We start from the raw sequence: 20,494 nt of genomic DNA, 5'->3' as shown, positions 1-20,494 counted from the left end.
GATAAATCAGAGGCCAGTCATGGCTGAAGGTCAAGATTAGGGAACCCCTTCCCGGTGTACTCTGGGAATGCTGTGGTGTTGGGAGCTGGGTCTGGAACAATGATGTGTGGAGGAATTGTGAAAAAACAATTCAGTATCTACTCTCTCCCACTGCACCCCAACTCACATTCTTCATTCCTTTCAACCTAACCTACTCCCTGTGCTTTGTGGTCCTCTCTCCCCACCGCCCCTGACCTCTTGCCCCACCCTCCTCTGCCTAGAACTCCTACCCCCTTCAGATTTGACAGACAACATCGATTTTCCCCATCTTTCTAAAAGCCCACCTCTTCCAGAAGGCTTTCCTTGATTAATTTCTAATCTCCCGGTTTATATTCTACTTCCTGGCTGCTCAGAACCACGGCACCACCGGAACAATTCAGGACTTACACCCTCATGTGACACTTTAGTCTGTGTTATGCATTGTTTCTCAAGCATATTAACTGGTGTCTAGGTTCTTTCCCTTTAACTTCGTACCTGTACTTTATGTTCATGTCTGTCTCTCTAGCCAGATAGTAAAGTCATTGATGGCACGGATCACATCTATTAAGTATTGTACTCTCCCAAGCATTTGTTACAGTGCTCTGTGCTGCTGGACCTAGTCTTTCTCTGGGCAGGATCCTTCGCTCTGTGTAATAGGGGAGGGAGGAAAGGAGAGGGGCTGGCGGAGGGGTTGGCTCTCTACCAAGGTAGGTATTACAGTTGAGGCTTACGCTTCACTTGTGAATCCTAATTAATCACAACACCAACCAAGCCAGAGGGCATCAGTTCCTTGTTTTTGATACTTCCCAACAGCTCCAAGTACCACAGTGACACTTGAGCTGTTTAATGCCCCAGGTTCTATTTCAGCCTTCCCATCGTTGCTGAAGATTAAGACAGAAATGAAGTAGAGAGCTGAGCACAAAGTCGAGGAAAACAGCTTGGGCAAAACATGAATTCTGGAAAAAAATGAGTAGGCGGTAAATTTTGATTATGAACGGTGGCAAGTGGCAGGTGGGGAACGGCTGGAGCCCCGGTGCCAGCTCCTCCATCATTGACATCTCCAGGAAGATGCTGGATGCTGAACTAAAAGGCAGGAGGCCAGAACTGCACCAGGGTGGGGGGTCAGAGTTGTGCCAGGGCCGAAGGCCAGAGCCGTGGGTCAGAGAAGCCCCAGGCCCAGGGGTCAGAACTGCATCAGGGCCAGGAGCCAAGCCCTCCCCCCTTAAATCTGCCAATCACACTTCCTCCCCTTCAAAGCCCTACTGAAGGTGGACCTCCTCCAAAAGGCCTTCCCTGACTAAGCCCCCTTTCCTCAGCTTCCCCTTCCCTCCACTCTTCCTTCTGATGCACTCCCTTAGCTCTTCCCCCGCACCAACCCACAGCACTTATATATACATATATATCTATAATTCTATTTATTTATATTTATATCCATGCCTGCTTACTTGTATTGATGTCTGTCTCCCCTCTCCCCCAGACTGTGAGCCCACTGTGGGAAGAGATTCTTTCTTTATTGCTGTATTGTACTTTCCAAACACTTAGTACAGTCCTCTGCAGACAGTAAGCACTCAATAAATATGATTGAGGGCTGGGGGGTCACAGCCGCTCAAGGGCTGGGAGCCAGAGCTGGGAGTCAGAGCTGCCCCAGGTTTGGGGGGCAGCCATGCCAGAGTAAGGGGTCAGAGCTGCACCAGGGTGGGAGGTTAGAGATGGAGGTCAGAGATGTGCCAGGGCCTGGGTCCAAAGCCTCAGTAGGTCCAAGGACTGGGGCCGGGAGGGTTGGGGCAAGAGGAGCAGATGCGGAGCTGGCCTTGAACGGCACAGTGGTCTCCCTAAGACTTTCCACACTTGGGGCCTTCAGACACTTCTCTGGGCCTGGGGTTCAGCTGGTCAGACTGGTGAACTGCCAGGGAGAGAGAGAGCCGGTTTGGAGTTAGTGTTTCCACCTTTCTTTGTGATTTTCTTCTCCAATTTGTTATTAATTTTCTGAGGTGCCGGGACAACTGTGAAGTTGCCAAATCTCTAATTAGAGCAGTCAGGTGGCATCAGATGACAGAAGGGAAGAGATGGTTGGATTGAAATGGAGAGGGATGAAGGAAAACCAAGGGGATGGATCAGGGACTGAGAAGGGACAAGGAGAGAAAATAGGATATTCGGGGGCAGAGGAGAAGCAGTGTCCGCTGGGACTGGGAGTCCGGGGAGTGGGGTGAGGATGGGGGCGGGAGAGTGGGCTGGGAAGAGGAACTGGATGAAAAAGAACTTTCACTGGTAGACTTTAAAGACATCCAGGGATGGAGACTCCAAAACCTCACTGAATCATTTGTTGCAGGGCCTTTTCTTGTGCCCATCCCAACCCTTCTGCTGCAGTTAAAACACATTTCACTCCACCTGGCCTTTGTGGACAAGTCATCTGTGTCCCCTCATAGCCTGGAAGACAGTGATGAACCCTAACCTTCTCTTCCCCAGCCAAACACCATCTGTCATTCCCTCTCTCCCAGTCCCTTCCACACACCCAATTCTTCATCTCATTCTTTCGAAGATGGTGAGTTTCCTGAGAATAGACCCTGAGTGTGGGTAGTCTGCTGTCTTCTGTACCCAGCCCGATCCCCCATCCACGTGCTTGAAAGAAGAAAAACGGGGAGAGAAGGGAGTGGAGAGATCCAGCCGGGGCTCTTCTTCTCTCCCTTCTTCACTGCCAATTCAATCCTGGTGAGTGGCAATAGGCAGGAGAAACCCTTCCCCAACCCCAACCCCCCAAGATGGGCAATGCCATGTTTCTGGAAATGACACCCCCCTCCAGCCCTGTCCTTGGGTTACAGCCCTCAATAAAACAAGGCAATAGCATCATGACCATGTCAGGGGACAGAGGGCAAGGGTCATGGGAGCCAAGGGAGCAGAGGTAATAAGAGCCAGCTCCTTGGGTAGGAAGCTTTCCCAAAATGCAGACAGTCAAAGTACAGATGGGTTTGGAAACGGGGCTATTTTATTGATGCCTCCCATGGAAGCAGGACAAATGGAGGTTCTTAGAGTCACTCTTGAAATGATCAGATGCAGGCCCCACCCCACAAACCCCTGCCCACCTGTGGACAGGACACCAGCCCCACTCCCTAATTCCCGACAATGCCCTTTTAAAGTCATTCCTTTTCCTGGGCTCTTGGCCGAGGACTATGAGCAAGGCTAGAGTGAACAAGTAGGGAGGGGAGGGGGCCATCCAAACCCTGGTGTGGATGGGCGTACACACACACACACACACACACACACACACACACACACACACACACACACACACACACACTCAGCCACAGATGCACAAATGCTGATGTCCTAGCCACCAGTCAATCTCACAATCTCAGTGGCAGAACCTTGGGGTGAAGGTGGGGATGGGGTGGAAGACCCTTCTTTATGGAAGCCCTTGCGGGTGTGGACCCCCTCTTTTCCTCTCCCTCTTAGTGCTTTGGGGCTGAGAATGCCACTACTCCAGCCCCATCTCTGCTAGGTGCCCCGCTCCCAGCTGGGCTCTGTTTCACATCCCACCAACCAGGCCAGAGAGGCTCAGACCCACACAGCAGTGCTGACATCGAAATTGGGGGTGCTGGGCTCCAGAGCTTTGGGGCTGCTTGGAGAGGGCTTCTCCACTGGTCCAGGCCCCCGCTCAACCTTTCTGCTTCCAGGAAAGGCAAGATAGAAAGTCCCCTTGCTTTGGCTTCGCTTCTTGGCTCGCTGGGCCCGGCCCAGCTGGGGGTCCACGGCTGCCGCTGAGGTCACCCAGCCCGGCTTCTCTTTCAGGAGCCGATCCCGGTCAGGCCGGACGCTTCGCAGGAACTTCTTGAAGATGTTGGTGGTCAGGGCAAAGCGGCGTCCCAGCTCCTGGGCCCGGCCTCCGGCCCCGGGCCCGGTTCCCTTGGTCCCTCCAGCCTCGCCCTTCTTGTCCAGCTCAGGCAAGTCCAGCCAATTGCCCACCAGGTCTGCAAAGACATTGTCCCCCAGGACCAGTGGTTGCCGGTTGCGCCCGCGGCTCATGAGGGTGGACGTCCAGTCGTCTGACTCTGTCTGCTCTGGTCCTGGCTGGATGCCACCTTGGCTCTTCCCTCCCATCCTGCTGACCAGGTCCAGGGCCTTGCAGGGAGGGGAGCTGCTGAGGGCCAGGGCTGGGTCTGGGGCCCCTCTGGGATTACTTCTGCAAGATGGGGGGGCATGCCGGCCGCTGAGGAAAGAATGAACTGGGGGTTGGGCCCGGAGGCCACCCCCATTCCCTGAGACCCGGGGAGGTTCAGGGCAGGGGGGGAGCACTGGTGGGGGGTTCTGGGAAGCTGGGAGGTTGGCAGATTGGCTCCGGGCCCCAGAGATCTCCAGCTGCTCCAGGGCTGTCTGGACTTGGAGAAGTTTCAGCTCTTGCAGTGCACCCATCAGAGAGGTCATCTGGGCCTGCAGCCCATCCCCCATCTCCTTCATGGATACCTACAGAAGAATGGGAGAAATCCATATGGCTTAGGCAGTGACTTGGCTCTGGTCTCCCATCGACTCAACCTCCTCCCTCAGAAATTCCCCCGGCCACTGAGGTCAACCCCGCCATCTGCCAGAAAGCCCATTGATCCTGAGGCCATCACCATCAGCACCCTGGAAATACTAGCTGCCAGGAGCATTCTGGTCAGCACTGGTTATCCCCTCCTAAGGTGGACAGCCAGGATTGCTGGAGGGAGTATTAGGGCTGTGGATAGTCTGCATTTTCTTACAGCCATGAACTGAGCCTTGGTTTTCTTTCCCTTGGCTTCCGGTGCCCTGCTCTTCGTTGGCCTCTCCGGGCAGCCGGCACAGCTTGAACCGATGACCCGGATAAGGAGTCGACAATGGTAAATATCCCTTTCCGGTCCCCTGAGGGACAGGAGCTGTGTCTAATTCTCACCTGTACATTCTTTCCCAGGGCTTGGTGCAGGGCTTTGCACTCAGGAAGTTTTGATTAATCAGACCCACAAGGGATGAGGACCACATCTAATTCCCATCTTTTACTCTTTCCCAGTGCTTACTATAGTGCTCTACACAAGGTTAGCACTTAATGAACACCATTACTTCTACTACTCAACTGTTAGCGCAAATCCCAGGATCATGTAGTTGGCGTCTGGATTCAATAGCTTACCCCTCAGGGAGAGAATGGGATGGGTGAGGCCAGGGCAGGAGTAGGGATGACATAAGTTGGGGGTGGAGCAGGGCAGACAGGTCCCCTCCTAGCCACAGAAACCACTTGATTGAGACTCAGGTGCCAGCCCCCTATGGGTTAGAAAGTCCTACAGAGGTCATTCCTTCCCTGACCCCTGGCTTCCTCTCCCACCTTTGGCAAACCAGTTCTAAATGGAGCAATTGCCAGGGGCGGAAACTCCACATCCTATTTCTGAACTGGTCTGTGTTGTAGGAATCAAACGTGTGACAGCAGGACACCGGGACCGGGCACTTCTCCTGGGCACCTTCCTCAGACTGGGCATCTGCAGGTGATTCCCCCTTCCCTTCTCCCTCCGGGAGATCCCCGAGGGCCTTGCCCCTTCCTAACAGCCCCCTTCGGCCCACCCCTCCATGCCTGGTGGAGGGGATAGGCTGGGGGAGGAAGGGCCTCTTTAGAGTGGCTACTTTCAGAAAAATCAGAGTTCCGCTTTGCCCCTCCCTCCCCCCAGCACCTGTGCTTTCCCAGCCTGCTCAGCGTTTGCCTTCGGCGTGACACAGATCCCCCTCACTTCTCATCCTCACCCTCCCCTCCCTCACCCCACATCCTCCCCTGGTCTCCCCACTGGATGTTTCTCTCCTAAACTTTGCTCCTGCCCTCACTGCAAACAGGCTACCCTTGATTCCTCCTTGCCCAAACCTAGAGCTGGGGACTCTGGGAAGAGTTGAGCTCTGGGGCTGATCACAATTGTTCTTCCAGGCTTGGCACCCCAAGTGAAGCCTCCTCTTCCGCCTCAGCTCCCCCTGCTCCCTCTCTTCCCTCTCTATTCTCCACGACAAATGCCTCTCCCCTGCCCACCCCGCCTCAGCTGGCTCTCAGCCCTAACCCTTCCCCCACTTCCCTAGCCAGACTCTCCCCAGCCCAGCTCAAATTACTGACACCAAAACCTGCTGGGGCCATATGTTCCCTAAGCCCTAGAGACACCCCCTTTCCCTTTCCCTCCCCACCTCCTGATCATCTTACCTCCATAGTCCCCTTATGCATCTGACCTAACTCTGTAGCCAGGGGACTGGGGGGGTTAGAGGGAGAGGGATCTCTCTCTCTCCTTCCTCTGCCATTCTCCGGGTTACTTGGAATCCCCTAGGGCAGGGCCTCACCACACCTTGGTGACAGACAGACCTTTCTCCCTTTGAGCTCACAGTTCAGGCACTTCACTGTACCTTGAATGTCCCCTGGGGCTGGGGGAGCAGGGGTGGAAGAGTGAAGGGGAGAGGGGTCAAGGTGACAGCTTAGCTGACCCCCATGAATTCCCTAATGACATCCAATGGGGAGAGGGCAGTAGGAATGGGAACTTAGGGCCAGGAATCAGCTTTGTGCAGGATTTATGTCTGTCTCACCATCTCTTCTTTTGCCTGAGGTGGGGGAGAAGGGAGGTCTGATATGGGTCAATTTCAAGGGATAACAGATGGGGAAGAGTCCTTCCTTGTCTCTGGTCCCCACTGATGGAGAGAGGAGGCAGGCCGGGGCCCTCTGACTCAGGGAGAGCTGCACCAACCTCCATAAAAATGACGATCTCTTTCAACTGAGCCTGAATTGAGTTGCCCAATTTCGCTGATTTTTTACTGGTGTTTGTTAAGAGCTTACTACTTGCCAGCCACTATTTTAAACACTGGGGTAGATACAATGTAATCAGGTTGGACACAGTCCCATATGGGGCTCACAGTCTTAATCCCCATTTTACAGATCGAATAACGGAGGCAGAAGTCAAGTGATATGCCCAAGGCCCATAGCCAAGTGGCAGAATGAGGACTTGAACTCAGGTCCTTCTGACTCCCAGGTCCATGCTCTACCTACTAGGCCATGCTTTACTATTGTTTTATTTGTACTTTTTAATCATGCCGGGCCGGTTTCTGTCACTATATGAAAAGTAGAATGTCATATTTGGCCTGGAACAGTTGGGAGTGGGGAAGGCAGGGTCAAAACTGACTCTGACTCTTTCAGGCCTAGACACCATTGTGAGCTCTGAAGCAGGAACTTCCTGCAGGTGGAATGCTGCAGTCACAACTTTCAAGGAAGACACGTCCCAGAGTTGGACATGAACCAGGATATGTGGGTGGCTGGAGGGCCAGCTTGGACTTACTACACACTGCCTGAAGATGGAGGAGTGGATGAGGTGGGTCACCACTGGGCCCAGCAGCAGAGGCTCAGGGCTGCTCTCCTTCCCCCAAATACCTCTCAACACCTGCCCTGTGGTCCAAGACTGCCGCAGGGTGAAGAAGTGGGAAGGGGAGGAGGAGAAGGAGGCTGTGGGTGGAGGAGGAAACCAGATGTGCAGCTGAGGAAGGTGGAAGGGGGGCTGTGTAGGAAACAGGAAGAGGCAGGAGTATCAGTTGGTCAGGCTCAGAGATGACCCTGGGGACTCCAAGAAGATGATGTCACCATTCTACTCACTTAGCACACTTCCTTTCCTTCTGAAAGCCCCAGGCTAATTCTTCCCTCCCTCCACTGCTCTAGCACCTCACATCTTTCTCCCTGCCCCAGGAAAGTCCAGGTGGCTGAGAGAAAGAAGCTAGGCAAAAGAAGTGTGGAATTGTCCAGCGAGATGGCAAGGCTGGAAGTCAGCACTCTTGGGTTCTCATCCTGGCTTGGTTACTGAGCTACTGTGTGATCTCAGCCAAATCACTCACCTTTTCTGGGCCTTGATTTTCCCTTCTGTAGAATGGGTATTCTGGTCTCTTCCTCCCTCCCAGGGATGTTATGAGACAATGAATGTGCTTTTGAGCTCTTATAAGGGAAAAAGTTCTAGAGATACGAAGTACTCAGACATCTCTGCTGCTGCTGCTTTTTTCTGGATCCACACCTCTTCCACCTTACTTGGCAATCACAGTTGAAATGCTACCAACCTCCCTGCCTCTCAAACCCACAAACATGGCTTTATCCTTGACTCCTTCCTCTCTCTCAATGCCCAGTCTGTCAACAAATCCTGGCCGTTTTTTCTCCACATTTACAGAATCTGTCCCTTCTTTCCCTCCCAAATGGCCACCAATAGCTGGTTCAGGCACTTATCATTTCCCAGTTTGACTTTGACTCTGCTGGCCTCCTGCTTTCAGTTGCTTCCCTTTCCATTCTGCACTCCTGCTGCACAGACTCTTTTTCTAAAACTTCATTCTCCACTCCTCAAAAACCCCCAATGGTTGTTAATTCCTCTCCACATCAAGCAGAAATCCCTGACCCTCAACTATAAGACCCTCGATCTGCTTCTCTCCCTTCTAAGTTATTCCTCCTACTCCCTTCTCCCATTACACCCCAGCTCACACCTTGTTCTCCTAGAACCAAACTACTCACTGGGCCTAATTCTCCTCTCTCTCAACCTTGAACTTTTGCTCTCATCCTTCCCCCTGGCTGGAATGCCTTCCCTCTTTGCATCCTGTAGATCACAGCTGTCCCCATCTTCAGAGTCCTCTTGCAAATCACTGCTCCTCCAGGAGACCATCCCTGATTAATTTTTAATCTGCTCATTTTGTCTTTTAACTGCTGCTACAGCACTTTTGTGCCATCTGAGCACTTAGACTCATACTTCCCCCACCACCCCAGGCGTGGCTCTTATGTTCCTATCTTTATTACCCCTCCCCCATCTATAATTTATTTCAGACTGTAAGTACTTTGAGGGCAGCAATCATGTATACTATTTCTACTGTCCTTTCCCAAGCACTTAATATAGTGCTCTATGGCCAGCAGACACTCACTAGATACTTTTGACTGATTACTTAATCCCATGAACCATACTCACACTACTATTTGGCTTCTACAGTCAAAAATCCAATGGGGGGTGGGGGGTTAAGGGAGATATTTATTGCATTTTCTGGTTTAAAATAATGAATTTTCTCATTTTAATTATGCTATTTTAATTTCTGTAATTTATGTAATTTTAATTACATAATTTGTATTAATAAAAAACAGCCCCAAGTCTTCCCTCTGCATCTGAACACTTGCAGGCACAGTCCTGGTTTCCAAAAAATAACCAAGACTCAGCTCTGCCAGAGATGGTATGGAGAAGAAACATAGCCTAAGCAGAAAGAGGCCAGGCTTGGGAATCAGAGGATCTGTGCTTTAATCACTCCTCTTCCACTTGCCTGCTGTGGGACCTTCTCCAGACCTTAACTTCTCTGGACCTCAGTTTCCTCATCTATTCTCCCTCCTCCTCCTCCTACTTAAATGGTGAGCCATCATGGAACAAGGAGTGTGCCATAAGTGATTAACTTGCATCTACCCCAGCATTTAGTTTAGTGCTTGGTACATAGTAAACACTTTAGGAAGCCTTCACTTCCCCTACTCCCTCTGCCTTGTTTGTTACCCTTGTACTTGAATTTTTAACCTTTATTCACCCCACCCTCAGCCCCAGAGCACTTATGTAAATATCTGTAATTTATTTAAAAGCCTGTCTCACCCTCTAGGCTATAAGCTTCTTAATAACATAATAATATTTATATTTATGGTGTTTGTTAAGAGCTTAGTATGTGCCAGACTCTATACTAAGCACTAGGGTAGGTACAAGCTAATCAAGTTGGACACAGTCTCTGTCTCACATAGGGTTCATAGTCTCAACTCCCAAAATAATAATGATGGTATTTGTTAAGCAGTTACTATATCCCACATGCTGTTCTAAGCACTGGGGTAGATTCAAGGTAAAACAGGTTGTCCCACGTGTGGCTCACAGTCTTAATCCCCATTTTACAGATAAGGTAACTGAGGCACAGAGAGGTTAAGTGACTTACCCAAGGTCACAAAGCAGAGAAGTGGGGGAGCTGGGATTAGAATCTATGACCTTCTGACTCCCAGGCCCATGCTGTATCCACTATGCCACAGATGAGGTAACAGAGGCCCAGAGAATTTAAGTGACTTGCCCAAGCAAGTTACTTGCTCAGTCAGACAAGTGACTGAGCCAGGATTAAAACCCAGGTCCTTCAGACTCCCAGGCCCATCCTCTATCCATTAGGCTACGCTGCTTCTCCTTGTGGGCAGAAAAAGGATCTACCAACTCTGTTATATTATACTCTCCCAAGTGGACTGCTCTGCACACACTAAACACTCAATAAATATGATTGATTAATATCACTATTATTAGAAGGAGGGGCTCAGCAGAATACCTCTCTGGCTCTCACTGTTTTGTAGCTGAGGGCAGGAGAAGGGATAGGGCCCTGGCTCAGAATCACCACTCATTTTCTCTGCCGGACTCTTCCTCCCTCCCTCTTCCTCCCCTTCCCCATTCCCACCCTCCCCATCCCTCTGATGGATCCCCACAGCTGTGCTTCCCTCTCATACTCGCTCCCTCCCAGATTCCCTTTCAGCAGGTTCCAGCTCCGTGGAAGGGTTTGGCATGTTTTCCCCCATCCGCTCTCCCTCCAGCTTCCGCAGCAATGCCTCCCTTTCCCCCTTCCCACCCCCCTTTACACACACACACACACACATGCAGACCTGTTCCCAAAGCCCCCATACAATCCCCTCTCCAACAACACTCCCCACTCCCGCGCCCCCCAGCCTTCCGCCTCCCTTCCGCTCGTGGTCTCTGTCCCCCTCCCAACCTCATCCTGGGGCAGTGGCCAAGGCTCAGAGCAGGAAATAGTGAAAGGTCCCTTTCTGAAGGATGGCTCCTTCTAGGGGCCATGAATAGGGACGTTCATGGCCCCAGTTCCTCACTCTGGCAGCTTGAGCTGCCGACAGGAAGTCAAGGATCCCAGCAGCCAAGAACCAGACCCAGCCAAGAGCCAGGGTGGGAGAGCCAGGGGCCGGGCTGGGAGGTGGTGAGGGGACAGAAGCTGCCCAGTTGGAGCATTCAGCTCAGGATTTCATCCTGACAGAAAGTGGGCAAGCACACAGACTGTCCTCTCTAAGGCCCTAAATCAATTTCAGGGTGCCCCTGACCAAGTCTAATTCCTCTGTGACCCCTTCTGTTTCTTCCCCTCCTAGATTCTAAACCTGTCTGCCTACTGCTCTCTATTTCACTTCCTCCTTCCACATCCTGACATCCTCCAACCTAATTCTACCCCCAGATGCTCCTTCCCTTTCCTTTGAGGCAGGGAATTGCAAACTTGGTGGGGGGCTCGCTAAAACCACCAATCCAAAGATCACCTCTTTTCTTTAAAATTTCAGGATGAGTCCTCCAAACCCTGCAACTCTGATAGTGTCTCCGAAACCTGATAACTAGAAAATAGCAGTAGTACCAGCAGCAATAATAATAGTAGTAGTGATGGTAATTGTATTAATCTTAATATAATTAAGATAATTAATTGAGAAGCAGTGTTGCCTGGAGTATGGGCCCGGGAATCAGGACAAATACCTAGGTTCTAATCCCAGTCCATCTCTTGTCTGCTATGTGACCTTGGGCAAGTCACTTAATTTCTCTGTGCCTCAGTTACCTCATCTATAAAATGGGGATTAAGGCTGTGAGCCCCATGTGGAACATGGACTGCATCCAAATTGATTAGCTTGTATCTACCCCAGTGCTTAGAACTGTCCCTGGCGCGTAGTAAGCCCTTAACAAATACCATAAAAAAATTAATCAGCCACTGTGTGCAGAGCATTATAAAAATACTCTGGTGAGACTTAAAAATGGTCCTGAATAAGGTGGGTGGATTCAGGACAGATATATGAGGAAATATGAAAACAATAGAAACCCCCAAAATAACATAAACTCAGGAAGTTTTTCTGAATGATTAACCTAAAATCCCTCTCTCTGCAGTTTAAACTCACTCCCTCATATCCTCTCCAGCTCCTACTTCCCGCCTCCCTCCCCAGAGGCAGTGTGTGCTTCTTCTGAACCAGGGATGGAAAGGATGACACTGCCTGAGTCGCTGACACTATGTGAGTTCATAGTCCATTCAACCCCCCATTCCTCCCCAGAGTGAGTGAGCATTTAAACCCCAGACAGAGCAAGGGTTGCTACGGCGACCACTTTCCCAGAGGACCCACTTCCTCTCCTATGTCACCCCAGTGCAGTGGGTTTAGAGACACCCACCCTACCCTACCCCACTCCATCCCCGCAGGAAAGAAGGTCTGCTCCCCCTCCCCCAAGCTTCTCCCCAACCTCGTCTCCAGCAGAACTGTTAGCATGCTGTGCTCAAGCTGTGCTCACTAATGAAGGAGGGTGTCAGCTGCTCCTTCTGCACGACCCCCCTCAACCGCCTGTCGTGAGGCCCGACAGATTCCTTCCCTGAAACCCAATCCCTTCCACAAACCCAGCTGGGGGAAGCCATCAGGCCCAGAATGGAACTGGCCAGCATGCTCCTGCTCCCCAGGAGCAGTCTCTTCCAGGAAGCCTTCCCTGATTAACCCCTTTTCCACTCCACCACTCCCCTGAGCATCCCCTTCACTCTCTCTCTGCCTCAGTTCTTATATATAGTTGTATCTGTCTAATCCCTCACTGTTCCCCAGGATTCACTCATTCATTCAATCATATTCAATCATGGAGAAGCAGCATGGCTCAGTCGAAAGAGTCCGGGCTTGGGAGTCAGAGTTCATGGGTTCGAATGCCGGCTCTACCACTTGTTAGCTGTGTGACTGTGGGCAAGTCACTTCACTTCTCTGTGCCTCAGTTCCCTCATCTGTAAAATGGGGATTAACTGTGAGCCTCACGTGGGACAACCTGATTATCCTGTATCTACCCCAGCGCTTAGAACAGTGCTCTGTACATAGTAAGCGCTTAACAAATACCAACATTATTATTATTATTATATTTATTGAGTGCTTACTGTGTGCAGGGCATGGTACTCACTACTTGGGAGAGTACAATATGACAATAAACAGGCATATTCCCTGTTCTCAAAGAGCTTACGGTCCTGGGAGGCATCTGATCCAATTCCATCACCCTCCCCCCATCCCATGGCCAGGATGGGTCTCCAACTCAGGCCAGGGGACACGGGTCCCTGTCCACCTGGGCCTTCCTTGATGGTTTCAAGTCAAAAGGCTAGTGGAGTTGGGATGAGTTGAAAACTGACCTCTCTCCTTGCAAGTTGCACTGAAGACAGATGTCAGAGGGGAGGGAGGCTGAGCCTGTAGCTTGCCCAGGGAACCCAGGATGGGGGTGGGGCGTGGGCAGTGGTCTCTCCCTCCCACCAGTAAGGTAGGAAACCGGTTAGCTGGACTCAGGGGCACAGGGCCAGCTCTACCGACCAGGCATTTTGCTGATTCACCGAGGAAGTCAAGGGCCGAGACTGCCCGGACAAAGAGCCAACCGAAGGTGCAGAAGTGTGTGGGAGTCTTCGTCCCTCCCCACTCTTTGGCCCTCCAGTGACCCTTGAGGAACTGCACCCTGCCAAGGACCTTGGGTGCCCATGCCCATCAAGGGGCTGTGCTTCGCCTCATTTCTTGGCTTTATTCCTTTGGCTTCATGCATGAAAAACCCATCTTCTCCTCTCCGCCCCTTCCCTCCCTCCTGCCCCCCAGATGCTGCCCAAAATGCAAATTGGCAGGTTATTAAAATGCCAGCCAAGGGCATAGCTTTCTTCCTCTCCAGAAACCCAGGGATGGGGGAGAGGTGGGGATGGGAGGTGGGGGGGGAGGAGGGCAGGGCGGTCCCAACTCAGTCTCTGGCTCTGGTTCCAGCTCCAGGCACAATGGGGGTTTTATTGTGTGGGAGATCATTCTCCCCACAGAGCAGCCTCCAAACTGTGACTTGACTTACATGGCCAGGGAGAAGGGGGAAGAAGCAGTCAGCAGGGCCATAGCCTCCTCCTGCTTCCTCCTGCCCCTACCTGACCATCCGCTCCCCCGCTGGCCAGGGAGCCAGGGGAGCAGAGCTTAAACAAGCCCCGTCTTCTTCCCTGCTTCACAGGCACAGGACAAGACCCCCTTTTTTTTGTTTTTGCCTTTATGGCATTTGCACAGCACTTATTATGTGCCAGGCACTGTTCTAAGCACTGAGGTAGATATGAGATACTCGGGTTGGACACAATCGGAGTCCCACATGAGACACACAATATGAGTCTCTTGACTGTAAGCTCGTTGTGGGCAGGGAATGTGTCCATTCATTGTTATATTGTACTCTTCCAAGCCCTTGGTAAGAGTTCTTGGCGCACAGTAAGAACTCAGTAAATGTGATTGAAAGAGATCTGTCAAGGTGGCACCATACAGGACACACACACACACACACACACACACACTCACACACACACACCCCACCCCCATTCCCCGACCCCACTCCAAGCCAGTTCTGTTGAACTTGGATTTGTACCCTTCATTTGCTCCACCCTCTGCTCCACAGCACTTAAGTACACATCTGTCACTTATTTTCATGTCTGTCTCCCCATCTAGACTGTAAACTCTTTATGGACAGGGAACATTTCTACCAATTCTGTTATGTTATATTCTCCCAAAGGTTTAGTACGGTTCTCTGCACACAGTCAGTGCTAAGAAACTATGATTGATTGACTGATGTTTCACCAGATCCTTGAGCAGGACAGGATGGAAAACGACAGGTTCGGGGATGGAGGGAAGTAATAATAATAGTGATGGTATTTGTTAAGCGCTTACTATGTGCCAAGCACTGAGAGAAGCTGCCTCGCTGAGCCCAGTCAATACGTGCCAACTTTTCACTGGGAGCACAGGTGTGGGACATCGAGTGTTTGGGGAGAAGCAAGTGGGAGAGGGCTTGGAGTGTTTCGAAGAACTAATGCATGGATCAGAAAGACCCTGCATGGATCAGAAAGAGGTTATTGACATCCTCGAGTTCTGCCGGAAAACACTTTAGGTCTCCTCGGAGCCCTGGGTGTGGGTGGCTGGAAGCAGTTGGCTTTGCCCCTTCCATCGCTGGAAGACCCTGGGGGCAACAGAAGAGTTGGAATCTCAGTCCGGGCTGAAAAAGGATGAGGTGGGCCTAGGTCCTGGGGTGGGGGGAAGAAGCAGCAGCCTGGGAGGGGCTCTGGGGTCAAGGAAAACCCCGCCTTCCCCCTCCCCACCTCATCATCAGTTCTACTCATTGAGAACTCCCTCCACCCTTGGACCTGCGGAGATGGTGTCCATCAAAATCAATGGTATTTATTGGGCGCTTATTGTGTGCGGAGCGCAGGGGAGAGTGCAATACAGTAGAGTTGGTAGACACCTTCTCTGCCCACAAGGAGAAAAAGAGGAAATGGCCCACAAGGACAAGCAGCCCGGCCAAGTAGAAAGGCACGGGTCTAGGAGTCAGAAGGGCCTGGGTTCTGATCCTCACTCCGCCACATGTCTGTTGTGTGACCTCAGGCAAGTGACTTCACTTCCAGCACTTAGATCAGTGCTTGGCCCATAGTAAGTGCTTGACAAAAACCACCATTATTATTCTTCTCTGTCCCTCGGTTACCTCATCAGTAAAGAAGCAGCGTGACTTAGTGGAAGGAGCAGGGGCTTAGGAGTCAGAGGTCATGAGTTCTAATCCCAGCTCTGCCACTTGTCAGCTGTGTGACTTTGGGCAGTCACTTAACTTTTCTGTGCCTTGGTTACCTCATCTGTAATATGGGGATTAAGACAGTGAATCCCACGTGGGACAACCTGATGACCTTGTACCTACCCCAGCGCTTAGAACAGTGCTTGGCACTAAGTGCGAGGAGGTTATTCATTTACCGAATAGGATGATGATGTTGTCTTGTTTTGTTTTGTTCTGTTTTGCTTCGCTGCCTGTCTCCCCCATTTAGACTGCAAGTCCGTTATTGGGCAGGGATTGTCTCTGTTGCCGAATTGTACATTCCAAGCGCTTAGTACAGTGCTCTGCACATAGTAACCGCTCAATAAACACTACTGAATGAATGGAATACCAATATTGTTATTATTATTAAAATGGAGACTAAGACTGTGAGCCCTATGTGGGACATGGACTGCGTCCAACCTGATTAGGTTGGTCTACCCCAGTTCAGTGGCTGGCACGTAGTAAATGCTTAAAAACGTGTTTTTCTTTAAATTGATAATCTAGAGGGAGAGTTTACGGTCCCCCTCCTCCTTCATCCTCCTCCCATCCCTCCTCCCTGGCTGTGCCTCCCAGCCCCCGACCCTCCAACAACCCTTCCCTCTCCCACTTTCTGAGGCCTGGCATCAGCTCTGCCCCCGCAGCTCCTGCTCGGGAGCAGCCTGGCAACCCACTCCTCTCCTGCCCACCGACCCCCTCCCCCTCTTCCCAGCTGCCAGCCCCGCCCCGCCCCCTCCCCGCTGGCAGGCAAGCCTGGGCAGACAGCCGGGCCGCCCAGCCCCCGCACCCTCTCTGAGTCCTGCCAACTCCTCTCGCTGGCAAGAGCTAAGGGGGTGGGGAGAAGCTGCCCGGGGCTCCCTCCCCACCTCTCCCTCCCCATCTTCCCCATCCCCATCTTCCTCCTCGTCCCCCGCGGTATACTCGGGTGGCACCTCGCTCCAATCCCGCCTTGGAATCCGAATGAGAAGAATGGTATTTGTTAAGCGCTTACTACGTGCCAGGCACTGTACTAAACGCTGCGGTGGCTACAAGGAAATGGGGTTGGACACAGTCCCTGACCCACGTGGGGCTCACAGTCTCGATCCTCGTTTTATAGACGAGGAAACGGAGGCCCAGAGAAGTGAAACGACTTGCCCAAGGTCACACGGCAGACAAGTGGCGGAGGGAGGCAGGCAGGACCCCCTCCTCTTTTTCTTTCCCCCAGCCCACCCGACAGGGGGGGAACGGACTTGGCGTCCCGACCGGCCTGCCCCTCCTTCTCCCTCTAGCTCTCCTTCTCCCTCTCCCTTCTTCTCCCTATCCTTCTCCCTATCCTTCTCCCTCCAGCTCTTCTTCTCCCTCTCCCTTTCCTTCTCCCTCTCCTCCTTCTCCCTTTCCTTTTCCCTCTCGCTCTTCTCCCTCTAGTTCTCCTCCTTCTCCCTCTAGCTCCCCTTCTCCTTCCCTTCTCCCTCTTGCTCTCCTTCTCCCTCTAGATCTTCTTCTCCCTCTCCCTTTCCTTCTCTCGCTACCTCTCTTCTTCTTCCTTTCCTTCTCCCTCTAGCTCACTTTCTCCCTTTCCTTCTCCCTCTCCCTCTAGCTCTCCTCCTTCTCCCTTTCCTTCTCCCTCTCCCTTTCCTTTTCCCTCCCGCTCTCCTCCTCCCTTTCCTTCTCCTTTCCCTTCTCCCTCTAGTTCTCCCCCTTCTCCCTTTCCTTCTCCCTCTAGCTCTCTTCTCCCTCTCCCTTTCCTTCTCCCTCTAGCTTCCCTTTCCCTCTCCCTCTCCTTCTCCCTTTCCTTCTCCCTCTAGCTCCCCTCTCCGTTTCCTTTCCTTTTCCCTCTCCTTCTCCCTCTCCCTCTCCTTCTTCCTGTCCCTGTCCCTGTCCCTGCCCGGGCTCCTCGAAGCTGAAGGTTGTTGGCTGCGCTCGGTCTGCAGAAAGTTTTCCCGTCCTGGCCCCGGACCCCGGGCCCTCTCGCCCTCTTCCCTTCTGGGTCCGGTTTGCGGTGCGGGTCCCGCGGGTCCCCTTCCCCGGCTCTCCGGGGCCCCGGGGCTTACCAGCTCCTGCTTGAGGCGGCGCAGATAGCTGTCCATGTCCCCGCTGTCCATTCTCAGGCTGCCATCTGCCGGGGCCGGCCGCCCGTGCCCGGTGCCAGCTGCCCCTGGCAGGGGTGACGATCCCTCCCCTCCGGCCTTCTCCGGGCCCCGCTCGCCCGAGGCTTCCGTCGGGGCCCGCACCCTGCCCCGCCCCAGCTCCGCAGGGCAAGGACGGCAGAGGACCCCCAAGGCGCACGACGCGGGGCTCAGAGCGCACAACGCAGTGTCAGAACCCAGGGCGCACAACGCAGGGCGCAGAGCGCAGAGGGCAGAGCTCAGGGCGCACAACCCAGGGTGCAGGGAGCAGAGCTCAGGGAGCAGAAAGCAGTGCTCAGAGCGCAGAGCCGAGGGCGCAGAGCGCAGCGCTCAGGGCGCAGCGCTGCCCCTTCCTCCCCCTGCCCTCGCTGGCCCGCGGAGCTCAGAGCGGGGGGAGGAGGGCTAGGGGGAGTCAGCCAATAGGAGACCAGGGGGACACGGCAGCAGCCAATGAGGAGTGAGATCCGGAGGGCCTGGGGGAGGGGTGGGGGGCAGATGGGGACGGGGGAGGGGGGCGGGTTTGTGCGAGGCTCCGGGGACCGTCCAGGAGGTCGTGGGACAGGGTGGAGGGGGGCAAAGTGAGGGGCTGGTTTGGACTAAAAAAAAAAATGGCATTTGTTAAGCGCTTCCTATGTGCCAAGCACTGTTCTAAGCGCCGGGGTAGATACAAGGTCATCAGGTTGTCCCACGTAGGGCTCACAGTCTTCATCCCCATTTTACAGAGGGGGGTAACTGAGGCACAGAGAAGTGATGTGACTTGCCCAAAGTCACCCAGCCGACAAGGGACGGAGCTGGGATTAGAACCCGCGACCTCTGACACTCAACCCCATGCCCTTTCCACTGAGCCACGCGGCTTCTCTGAGAAGCTTAGTTCTTAATAATCATAATGTTGGTATTTGTTAAGTGCTTCCTATGTGCCAAGCACTCTTCTAAGCACTGGGGTAGATATAAGGTAATCAGGTTGTATCAAGTGGGGTTCACACTCTTCATCCCCATTTTACAGATGAGGGAACTGAGGCACAGAGAAGTTAAGTGACTTGCCCAACATCACATAGCTGAGAAGCGTCAGAGCTGGGATTAGAAGCCATGACCTCTGACTCCCAAGCCCGGGCTCTTTCCACTGAGCCACGCTGCTTCTCAGCTTGGTTCAAGCTTGGTTCAAGCTTCTTAGAGCTTGGTTTGGGGAAGGGGGTGGGTAGCTTCCAGCAAAACCCTTATTCTGCCACCCCACCAGGGAACAGGGGCAGAGCTGAAGAGGCCCAGAGCTAATGCGGTTATTGTTATCGTTGCGTTATTCATTCGGTATATTAGAATGATGGCTTTGTAGCTATTGCTATTGATTCCCTTTCTTTACCCTTTAAACTTGAAATACCAAACCATAGCATAAATTGTGGTTTGACCTAGTTGATAATAAGCCCAGCCAAGATTCAGAGACCTATGGGACAGAATTTCCCAGCCCCCCTTTTTTTTCATTCCCAGGACCTGGCACTCAGTCTTTCCTGTAATCCAGCTCACCTGCTGGATATGTGGTTATGGACTTACACATATGTAAGTACACTTACACTTATGTACTTACACTTACGTACTTAAACATATGTACTTAAGTACTTATCCATAATTCATATTAATGTCTGTCTCCCCTTCTAGACAGTCACCTGGCTGTGGGCAGGGAACGTGTTTTCTAACTCTATTATATTGTATGCTCCCAAATGCTAAAATACAGTAAGCGTTCAATGACCTCCCCCCAGCCCCACCCTACAGCACTTGTGTATTATATGCACATATATATAGTTCTATTTATTTATATTAATACCTGTTTACTTGTTTTGATGTGTATAGATCTATAATTCTATTTCTTTATATTGATGCCTGTTTACTTGTTTTGATGCCTGTCTCCCCCCTCTTTTAGACTGTAAGGCTGGTATGGGCAGGGATTGTCTTGGTTGCTGAATTGTGCTTTCTAAGCCCTTAGTACAGACCTCTGCACACAGTAAGCACTCAGTAAATTTGAATGAATGAATGAAAAACCATTGGTTGAGTAAGTTCTTAGTACAGTGTTCTGCACGTAGGAAGCACTCAATAAATAACACTGATTGATTGATTGATTAATCTGCCACTCTGCCCTTTACAGAGAAGCTCTTGAGGGAAAATAAGCAGACATATATACACACTTGCACTTAGTGCAACTCAATAAATATCATTACTTCTACAGAGACCGAACGAGGTATCTTCTCAAGCACTCTACCTTCAAGAACTTCTGAGTCAGTGTTGTTTAGTGGAAAGAGCACCGGTCTGGGAGTCAGAGGACCCGCGTTCTAATCCTTTGTCTGCCAATTGCCAGCTGTGTGACCTTAACTTCTCTGTGCCTATAAAATGGGGATTCATCAGCTGTTTTCCCTCTTCAGACTTTGAGCCCCCTGTGGGACAGGGACTGTGCCCAACATGATTATCTTGTAGCTACCCCAGCACTGAATAAAGTGTATGGCACATAGCACATGCTTAACAAATGCCACAATTATTATTATAATGATTCTATTATTAGCGCACCTCCCCTCTTTTCCTTGTCTCCGCTTTAGGGAATGGGGTAAGCAAGTGAGATTATATCTCTACCTGTCCAGACTCCCTTATTAGATATTTTCCCCTTTAGTCAAGCCTGTTGCTGTGCCCACTGGTGCTTTCTTCTGAGAACTTTTCACCACCTCAGAAATTTCCCACAATCTGTCAATGCTGGCAGATGAGAGGGGTAGAAGCCCCACCTCGGATTAGTCCAGATGTCCAATGCTCCTG

General features: G+C 51.9%; 1 protein-coding gene across 1 annotated transcript; it reads right to left on the bottom strand.

Annotated features, from left to right (window-relative positions):
- Positions 1-2,983: 2,983 nt before the first annotated feature.
- Positions 2,984-18,070, bottom strand: INKA2 (inka box actin regulator 2). Its single transcript, XM_007667603.3, has 2 exons — positions 17,633-18,070; positions 2,984-4,476 (listed from the first exon to the last, which is right to left on the bottom strand). The coding sequence occupies exons 1-2, from the start codon at positions 17,681-17,683 to the stop codon at positions 3,571-3,573; spliced, it is 957 nt and encodes a 318-aa protein (XP_007665793.2). The 5' UTR covers positions 17,684-18,070; the 3' UTR covers positions 2,984-3,570.
- Between the last annotated feature and the right edge of the window lie 2,424 nt (positions 18,071-20,494).

Source organism: Ornithorhynchus anatinus, chromosome 7 (assembly GCF_004115215.2).
Source record: "Ornithorhynchus anatinus isolate Pmale09 chromosome 7, mOrnAna1.pri.v4, whole genome shotgun sequence".
Classification (NCBI taxonomy): Eukaryota; Metazoa; Chordata; class Mammalia; order Monotremata; family Ornithorhynchidae; genus Ornithorhynchus; species Ornithorhynchus anatinus.
This window is presented reverse-complemented; position numbering and strand designations above follow the sequence as displayed.

Bases quoted from the DNA above. Each gene is read 5' to 3' on its own strand.
- INKA2 (XM_007667603.3), bottom strand. From the start codon at position 17,683: ATGGACAGCGGGGACATGGACAGCTATCTGCGCCGCCTCAAGCAGGAG. The intron at 4,477-17,632 runs GTAAGCCCCGGG...ATTCTTCTGTAG, and splicing joins GCCGCCTCAAGCAGGAGCTG to GTATCCATGAAGGAGATGGG.